Here is a 9,908-nt window from a genome sequence, read left to right as displayed (position 1 = left end):
AAAACTGTAAGGGCTTACACATTTGGGTCAGTAGGTTTGATTCAGGTTTACAGCAACCAACTCCTAACTATATACTGGAGGACACATGACCGTGTTTTCTTTACTTAATAATTTAATCTCTTTTTATTGTTTTTTCTTAGTTGATGCTACATTTACTTAAATTCAAGTTCGAAAGAATTACAATTCCTAAGATGGTGTTTTACAAATCTAGATGGTTTTAATACAATTCTTGACTATTAGACCATTCCATGAGACTCTCAGAATCAGGTCCATTTAAGTACTGTATTTAGGCTGAATTAAATAGTTCACTATTATGTAAACCATAATTGAATTTTGTATGATCATGGAGATAAATAAATCAATAAAGGTCATTTATATATGCTACGAACTGTTACAAGAAATGTGTGTAACAGTATTTACCTCAATAAATTTAGGTTTAATAGAGAGAATTCCACCCAAACCCAACAAAAAAAGAATAATACCCTCCAACTAAATCTATTAGTATTTTTATTAGTTTAGCACTACATTCATAGATTTAGGGGAGGTAACACTTTGTTCATGATATTATTTGCTGTTTAAATATTTCTAAATTTTATGCAGTCAAAAATAAAGCTTTCCCTTAAAATACCTTCTTTATCCTTCTCAATCTCAACAGGTTGTCTCATCCCTAGCATTACTAGATACCTGATTATGCCACACCACTTTTCTGGCCCACCTAATATCCTGACGGGTCTCCCTGTCTTTGGTAAAGTCAATGATGGCAGCTACTATTTAAGTATTTACTATGTGGTAGGCAATAGGCTAAGTACTTTAGGTAAATTATCTCATCTAACCTCATAGCAATCCTGCAAGGTAATTGTCCCCATCTTATGTTTGACTATTACTACCTTTGCTCAAAAGCTTCATACTTTCAGAATATTTTTCAGTCCTCTATCAGCTAGCTCAACCTATTTTTCTAATCATTCCCTATAGGTCCTCTTAACCTACAGCATTTCATTCAAATTCAACTGCTGTGTTCCCTACATGCTCTTTGTGCTTTTCTTAGACTCAGGCTTTGTGGGCCCAGTTGTAAACGTACTTGCAGTCATAGCACAAATGCCACCTCTTACATGAAACCTTCTCTGGAAACTCCCTGCTAAGTTCTTACAATAAGTTCTTTATTCCTCTTATTATTTTATTATTTTTTGTATTGAGGACAGGATGGAATCCTACTCATCTGTATTGTTCCTGCAACATCTTCTACATTATATAGTTCTCAATAAGTGTGTAGAATACATTTACAACTTTGGTAGATGCCTTGAATTTGTTCAATAATTACTTTAAGAATGTTTTACATACATCATTCTTAAAGTAATTAAGATGATTACATACATCATTTGATTCTGTAATACTGCTTCATACATTTTTAACTATGTTTCTCACATTCGCATTTTCACTCCAAGTTATAAGAATGTTCTAAACTATGCCATACCCTTCAACTTTTCTAAGCATCAAACACCATGCTGTGGATAGTAAATGCTTGCAGAATAAATGTTTAAGAATAACTGGGGCAGATGATAGCATTATAGTAACAACAAGCCAATAAGCTCAGTTGATGGCAAAACTACTTCTGGAATGACTTCAAGTAAACTATCATTTCTAAGTTTTAGTAATTTTGGCTAACTAAAATCCCTATCAAATTTCTTAGATCTCTTTCAGAATATGCCAATTTCTCAAGCTTTTAATGTTAAAAAATTCTAAATTTAAGTTGACCTACTGGATCAAGCAAACATTTCCACTGATTTTAGTGTACATATTCTAGCTATCACTACTTTAATCATAAAACTATTTCAACTAATTAAATACACCAATAAAATTGGAGACTTGGGATGTGAGCAGGACTTCAGCTATTTAATATTACACGTGTGTGTATGTATGTGTATATAAATGTATATAAAACTAATCACAAAGGAAAAAACTTTTTGTGGGGGCAGGAAAAACCATAGGAAATGAGAGGAAAGGGAAGCGCTAATACACCAGAAGGAGGCAGGCTATTTCAGCATCTTTTAACTTAGTATTTTAGGTGATACAGAACACAGATATCTAAATGGCTTAATTCTATACTAAGTATAAAAACACGCCCCTCCAGTACCACAAATCTTTTCAGGTGGCACTGTTGTGACATTTCTTCCTTTTCATGTATGCCTTTATAGATGCCCTTTACAGAACTCTTAATAACACTAAACACAATGAATTCAGGAATTTAACTTTGTACTCTAGCCACGATCTCAGACATCCACATGATCTACAAAACTGGAGGAAAGGAATCTGGGTTTTTGAAGATATAAACCCATTAATCAAATTTCTAGTTTAAAAAATGGAGCATTAGTTTTAAAAAGTAAACTAGACCTTAAATAAGAGGTTATCTAGATTTGTCACTCACCTACTCAACAAATAGGCATTGAAAACAGTGTGCCAGATGCTGGCATGATGATGATGATTGATAAGGTTCCTGAAATTAAATAATTTCAAACAAGTAATTACAGTTTTGAAGAAGTGCTATGTTGTTCTCAGTCTGAGTGACTGCACAATATAATAATGTTGGCTGAGGTATGACAAGGAGAGGGAGTTTACATAACACGTAATAAGAACCTGTAATGGAACATTAGGTCAAAGAGGACATCTAGGAAGACCCTGAAGTGTCTTGAATTTTCTAGAAACTAAAAGAAAATTAAGAGTATGGTGAATAAGAGGGAGAATAGGTTGAAATGAAGCTGGAGAGGTAGGTGGGAACAGACTGAAGAGCTTTTTAAACTTTAAGTGGGGACTTCAGTATCACATCAGAAGTTCATCAGATCACACAGAGCTTTGAAGGTCATATTAGAATTTTGGATTTAAGGGTTAGAAGAGATTTAGTGGCTGGGCGCAGTGGCTCACACCTGTAATCCCAGCACTTTGGGAGGCCGAGGTGGGCAGATCACCTGAGGTCAGGAGTTTGAGACCAGCCTGACCAATATGGTGAAACTCCATCTCTACTAAAAATCCAAAAATTATCCAGGCTATGGCGGCACGCACCTGTAATCCCAGTTACTCAGGAGGCTGAGGTGGGAGAATCGCTTGAATCCAGGAGGCAGAGGTTGCAGTGAGCTGAGATAGCAGCACTGCACTCCATCCTGGACAAGAGAGAAGACCCTGTCTCAAAAAAAAAAAAAAAAAAAAAAAAAAAAAAAGAGATTTAGTGGTTAATTAGTTTAGGTCCTTCACTGGGATTAAAGTTGGGCCATAGGTAATTCAGTAAATTAGTTTCTTAAAGTGGTTTAGAGAATTCTTCTGAGACAAAAGGCAAACAGTTTTGGGTCATTTAAAAAGCTGAGTAGGTAAATACATTCATTTATTGAACACCATCTATGTGCAATGCAATACACTTGAAACATCACCCACTTTCCAAGGGCTTTCTTAACTGACAGAAAAAGGGGGAGAGTGATTGAGTAGAGTATAAACATGACTAGGAAAAGTACTTAAGAGCATAAAGAGCCGTTTTTGAGAGCCGTTAGTGACTTTCTAGGAATATTTTCACTACCCTCTCCACTTTGATAACAAATACACTTTGATGTAGTCTCAAAGGAAATCTTTAGGCCTATGCTTCCATATCATTTTCAACACCCAACAATAACTTCATGTGATGAAGTTTAACGACATTGTAAATGGAAGGATGAGTATACAATTCAGTAGCTCAAGATAATGGATATAAAGATCCAATAAAGCTAAAAGCTACCTTTTATTCAAAACAAGGCATATTCTCGGGTGCGATGGCTCATGCCTGTAACACCAGCATTTGGGAGGCCAAGGTAGGTGGATCTCTTGAGACCAGGAGTTCAAGACCAGCCTGGCAATATGGTGAAACCATCTCTACAAAAAATTAAAAAATTAGTCAGGCATGGTGGCCCATGCCCGTAGTCCCAGCTATTAGGCTAGTGAGAAAGTAACTGCGGTTTTTTGCCATTAGTGGCACTTTTTTTTTTTTGGCATTAGTGGCATTTTTGCCACTAATGGCAAAAAACCGCAATTACTTACACACCAACCTAATACTTGGGAGGCTGAGGTGGGAGGATGGCTTGAGCTCAGGAGGAGGAGGTTGCACTGAGCTGAGACTGCACCACTACACTCCAGGGTGGGCAACAAGTGAGTCAAAAAAAAAAAAGGAATTTTCTGAAATACTCACAAGATCTAAGTGAAAGTAGTATTTGTAAGCTGGAAAGCCAGTACAAATGCTAGCCCTAATTCAGATTTCCCAGCCTTAATTCTTTCTTGTAAAGGACTATCTTCAATTACATCCTGTATTCTTTCAATGGAACAAGAACACACGTTAAAAATGGTATTCAAACAAAGAAATACAGCAACTCAGTTTATTACATGCAGATTCTTCTGCATTGTTGCTAACAGTTCACTGGTCCAAAATTACTAAAATACTTAAAAAACTATACATTATGTAAACAAAACATAAATAAGACAGCATAGTTCTTTGTACATATATTTAGTACAGGTTGTTAGGGATTCTGGAATATGTACAATTTTACATCATGGACTGCATTTTTCACAATGCATAAATATATATATATTTTTTACAGAAACAAAAATAAGATTTCACTAATGACACAGAATACCATATCATAGATATGCTGCAACAGTCCAAATTCAAGAAACATGTCAATGTAAATGTGCAAAAGGCTAGCTTACTCTAAACTATTCAAACTTTGTTCACTTTATGTTCTACAAACAGGTAAATCCTGACTTTAAACACAGAATCTCGAAACCCTCCTCAGAACAGCAAGTGAAATGAAACAGATTTTTCCCTCCCCAAGAAAACAAAGCCTTGTTGCAAGCTAATGAAAAGATACATTAAAACACACACACACATACACACACACACACAACTATGTATAGTATGCTTTCAATAGTATAATAAACATTTAAAATTTTTATGGGAGTCAAAACAATGCCCCATTATTTAAAAACTGGCTCTTTTAGTCTAAATTCAAGATGCAGCTGTGTCAGGCTTCTCTAAGCCCGATGACTGAAAAGCAGGGAAGACAGACGCAGGATTTCGACTGGCAGATACAATCTGAGAGAGAGATGGAGAGAGTGAAGAAACCTTAGATGCTGGAGTGTTTATGGTATTCAAAATGGCTCCTTCTGGGCTAACCAACAATTTTTTGACAGGTGTGTCCAAATGAAACACTGAAGTGCTACTTGGCAGTGGAGGATTACTGGGGCAAATGGCAGAAACCAAAGATGTCTTAGCCAAAAAAGTAGCTGGAGGAGACTTAATTACTGAAGTCAGAGATACTGTTGGTACAGGAGGTGGAACAGGAACTTTAACAGTTGTGTTTATGATTTGTGGTGATGTATGTACTGTGGGTATAGAACTTGCATTCCCAAAAGAGTTTATAAATTTTGTAGGGCTTCTTAGAGGATGTTGTAGAGGTTGCCCACTTAAAGAATTATTTGACGCTAGTGTAATCTTCTGGGTAGAGTTATCTATTGGCGTAGACTGAATGCCTTGGCCGCTGTTAAGAACTAAGGGGGCTCCATATTTTGGATTAGTAGATATAAGGAGAACATGGCTGCCAGCTCCAAGACCTTGTGGTGGAACAATAAACCGGGTTCCGTTAATCATAATCTGAGTACCAGGTGCCAAAGGTGTACTGGTATTGATGACTATTTTTTGCTGAATACAAGGTTCACTGAACTGACTCCCAACTAAACTAGTTACATTAGATGGTGCTGAAGCCGTGTGAATGGTAGCGCCACCTGGAGCAGAACTGTAACTGGGGGTTTTTACTAAAGCTTGCTGGTTCGGCAGAGAAGCAAAATTGGAAATATTAACTATTTTACCTGGACTTGGTGAAAGGGATGACAATTCAGTTTGAGGTTTATTTGTGTTTACATTTGTTGGCACTGTAGTTGAAATCCCTGGTGACTGAAACTGGAGCGAAGTCCGAGATTGTCTTTTAGAAAGAGATATAGAACGTGTGGCTCCTGGTACTGTTGCTGAATGTGGAACTGTGTTTATTATTTTGGGGGATGTAGTCGCAGGTGCAGGTAAGGCAACCGTAACAGGAATTTGCAAAGCTGATGTTAAACATTTAGGAGACACTACTGGTTGTGTAGTTGAAATCAGAACAGATGATGCAAGGTGTCCTGTTTTCACAGTTGATATAGCCACAGTGTTTCCGAGACTTGATGAGCAAAGTCTATTTGACAAAATAGGCATAATTCTCGAAGAGGTATCATTTCCACTGACTAAAACAGGAGGTCGTGTCCCAGCTGAAGCAGAGTCTGAGGTCACTGAAAGGGAACCTAAAGATAAATTCGCTCCGGTAACTGAAAGCATGTTTACTGCTCTTGCTGCAGAAACCACTGATTCATTAACAGGGGTAATATTCTGACTCACAAAATTTGAGCTTACTGGAATTGAATTACCACTTGTTGACAATGGCAAAATATAGCCCTTGCTACTTTTGTCTTCTCCTTTTGGGGTTACATTTTGTAGTATGTTAATTGACGGTATAGCTGGCACAGTGCCTGAAGTATTTACAATTGCTTGACCTATGTTTAGTCCAATTTTCACATCTTTTATCTGAGACACAGCTGGTGATGAATTTATTTTTATTGGTGTGCCCACTGTAGATGGAATCAGTACTATCTGGGGTTGCTCTGGAGTCTTAACATATGCTTTATTCAATGGAGGAGGAAGAGTTTGTTTTAATGATTCTGCAACAAGAGTCGGGGTTGATGTACCACTGGGAACTGGGGCATTAATAAAAACTAATTTCTGGGCAGAAACACCTGTAGATGTCAGTGCAGGTGTCATATTAATTGCAGTTCCATTGCCAGAAGAAAGAATAGATGGAGCTGATACCAGCATAAGTTTCTGAACTGGAGTCCCACTGATTACATCTCCATTTGTTGTTGCTGTTGCTTCTGACCTTGTAACAGGGTAACTTTTTGTGATATAATCTACTTGTTGCTGTTTAGTTGGAGTATGAATAATATTTGCATTGTTTTGTCCAAAATTTGCTGCTGATATGCTAATTACACTTACTGAACTACTTGTTGTTGATGGTAGTAGAGTGCTAGAACAAACAGAGGACTTCAAGGGAGAAGAGGGCATGTGTGAAGTTTTATCTATCATGTGGCCCAAATCACCACTGCCAGTGGGGTAGCCCAATGTAAGTTTGAGATTTTTCCCCATAGATGGAGCCAAGCTAGCTGGAATGGAAACAGAAGCCGGTGTTTGGCTGAAAGGTGAAAGACTAGATGCAGTAGTTGTTCCAGCTACAGGTGAAAAAGCAGAGGAAGAAGTTGTTGATTTTGGCACCAGAAATGCCTGGAGCTGAGGAGCAAAAGTGAAAACTGAACTTGAAGTTACAGTATTGGGTGAATTTTGATCTGGGTTGGTCTGTACTTTTACAACTCCAGTGTTCCCACCTCGTGTCCTAACAAGAATTGACTGTGAATCTCTTATGCACACAGTTTTCAGCTCTTGCTTTGCTTCAGAAGAATCAGCAGTCTGTTGTGCAAAACAGTTGAAGGAACTACCAGGATTTGTAGACCCATTTAGTGTTGTTGTTGATAACAGAGGCTGACCTGTGGAGGAAATGGTGGGTGAAGCACTGGGCAAGGAGAATGTGGCTGCTGAAACTGCATTCTTGGTTTTTCCTGCCTCACTCTGGCTAGTCTTAACTGATGGTGTTAATAAGTTATTTACAGAGGTTACAGGCGACAAAGGCTGTGGTCTAGCACTAGTTACATTTGATAAAGGTGTAATCGTTTTGTTGAAAACTGTATTTGGTAGTTGGGTAGAAACAGTTCCTGGTGAGTTGACAAAAACTGATGCTAAAGAAGAATTTCTATTTGTTGTCTGTGTGAAAGATGAACAATGTTGTTCTGTACCTTTCTGTTGAAGTGGTGGTATTTCTTTTGCAACTGCTTTTCCTTCTTTATGCTGAATCACAAAATTCTTAGGCAGAATAAGAACTTGCTGCATGATTTTTTCTCCTGTTTTAGGATCCACCACAGGCTGCATCTGAATCTTTACAGAGCTATTTTGAAGATCTATTGGCAACCACTGGCCACAGGGCATTCTGTATACCATTTGTAAAGGACCTTTTGTATTGGTGTGGCAGGTCAATGCTGGCTTTACGGGGCTTGCTTCTGGAGGAGATAAAACTGGTTTTTCCACAGCAGAAGCACTTCTACCTGTGGAAGGAGGCAGTTGATTTGTTAAGGTCACTTTGTTCCCAATATTCTTTGCGAGCAAAGCCTGAATGGGTTTGGTCCCTTTCTGGAGAGTACACACAGGTACTGAATCCAATGAGGCAAATGACTCTGGAAATGATGGCTCTGCATGCTTTGATTCATTGAAACAGTCAATCTGCACATTACCTTCTAGATTCTCAACTATTGTCTCATTTGTGCTTAACTTTGCTTTCTTCCTTGGAGAAAGCTCTTTTGTGCTGTCATCCACATAACCAGTCTGTTTGGACTGTCGTTTAAGTGTTTTAAGCAGTGTCTTCGGTAAGTCTTTTGAAGGTAATTCCTTTTTCAACAGCTTGCTTCGAGCCATAGGAAAATCTATTTCTGACAACTTCATATCATCTGAAAATTATAAAAATAGGCATTTTGTTTATAAAAAACAGCAACTAAATAATAACAACATCAACTGTAAAAAAGAAAGTGAATCTTTGAGTGGGCAATGTATTAAGAAATCTACTGCAGGGTGATTCAAAAGCCTTAGCACCACTGATGAAGATAAAGGTAAGGTCATCTTTGACATGATAACCTAGATATCATAACCATGCCCAATAATAACCTATTATTGAGAACATTTTTTTGGTCAAAATTTTTGGTCAAGAATTCTGCTAATTCTTCTGCCAGTGTAAGTGCAAAAAACTGTTTCATTAGAAACACCTAAGTCAACAATCAGGGCTCAGAATTTAATTTGGAAAGGAATCTAGTTCTCTTTTTCTAGCTAGGAACATTTTGATACCATAGAGAGGTGGTTCTCCAACCTATTCTATTTCTAGAGACTCTAAAGGACAAAAAATATCCAGCTTTTTCTGATGTTCACCCTTATAGTAAAAAAACTTATGTTCATATTCGGTCAAACTAGGTTTATAAGACATTACTCTTATTCGCCAAAGATTGAAAACAACAGGTTAATGCATTTCTAACCACATACTTTCATATTAACCTCTATATAACCAAAGAAAGTCATTAAACTAGATTTACATAATAATGTAATCTGATAAATGGAAATGAATTACAGGTAATCTAATCCAGCCCTTTATCCTTATTAAAATGATGTGTTCATTCTGGTCTCATTAGGCCATCAACCTTGGTAATTCCTCAAAAAATAATCTTCACAATATTAAGAACTTGTCAAATTCTATTTCTAAAGTAAATCTCAGATACAATGCTTCAAAAATACTAATAATAAAAAGAAGAGCATGAACCAATTTCAAAGGGATTACAGATCAAGGGCATGTGGTTTGTAATGGGCAATGACAGGCCTACAGTTTGGAGTGAAGCACTGGCTCCTGAAACTCCTAGAAATGTAATAATGACTCCAAGAAACTTTTTGTTTTTTTTGAGACAGCATTTTGCTCTGTTGCCCACTCTAGAAAGCAGTGGACAGCTCACTGTAACCTTGAATTCCTGGCCTCAAGCGATCCTCCTATCTCAACCTCTTGAATAGCTGGGACTACAGGGATGCAACCACCATGCCTGGCTAATTTTTATTTATTTTTTTGTTGAGATGGGGTCTTGCTATGTTGCCTAGGCTAGTAGAAACTTCTTATAAGGATGTGGACAGTACTTCTTCAAAACATAACAGATTTCTCCAATGAATGCATTTCATTGACCAT

The 9,908-nt window shown here is 37.3% G+C and overlaps 1 protein-coding gene across 11 annotated transcripts in view; it reads right to left on the bottom strand.

The window, feature by feature from the left end:
• Window positions 1-9,908, bottom strand: part of KIAA2026 (KIAA2026 ortholog) — a 133,971-nt gene that overhangs the window by 41,846 nt on the left and 82,217 nt on the right. For 5 of the 11 annotated variants that reach the window (XM_050761680.1, XM_050761679.1, XM_050761681.1 and 2 more), the window contains one exon: window positions 4,372-8,640. In XM_050761680.1, coding sequence (XP_050617637.1) covers window positions 5,015-8,640 — 3,626 coding nt within the window. In that variant the 3' untranslated portion in view covers window positions 4,372-5,014. Of the gene's footprint in view, window positions 1-490; window positions 2,492-4,371; window positions 8,641-9,908 lie in introns of those variants that run through there. The other 6 variants (XR_007719885.1, XR_007719884.1, XM_050761688.1 and 3 more) reach the window with 3 other exon arrangements.

Source organism: Macaca thibetana, chromosome 15, assembly GCF_024542745.1.
Source record: "Macaca thibetana thibetana isolate TM-01 chromosome 15, ASM2454274v1, whole genome shotgun sequence".
In the NCBI taxonomy this organism is placed as follows: domain Eukaryota; kingdom Metazoa; phylum Chordata; class Mammalia; order Primates; family Cercopithecidae; genus Macaca; species Macaca thibetana.
The sequence above is the reverse complement of the archived record's forward strand: the minus strand, read 5'-3'. Positions and strand labels throughout refer to the sequence as shown.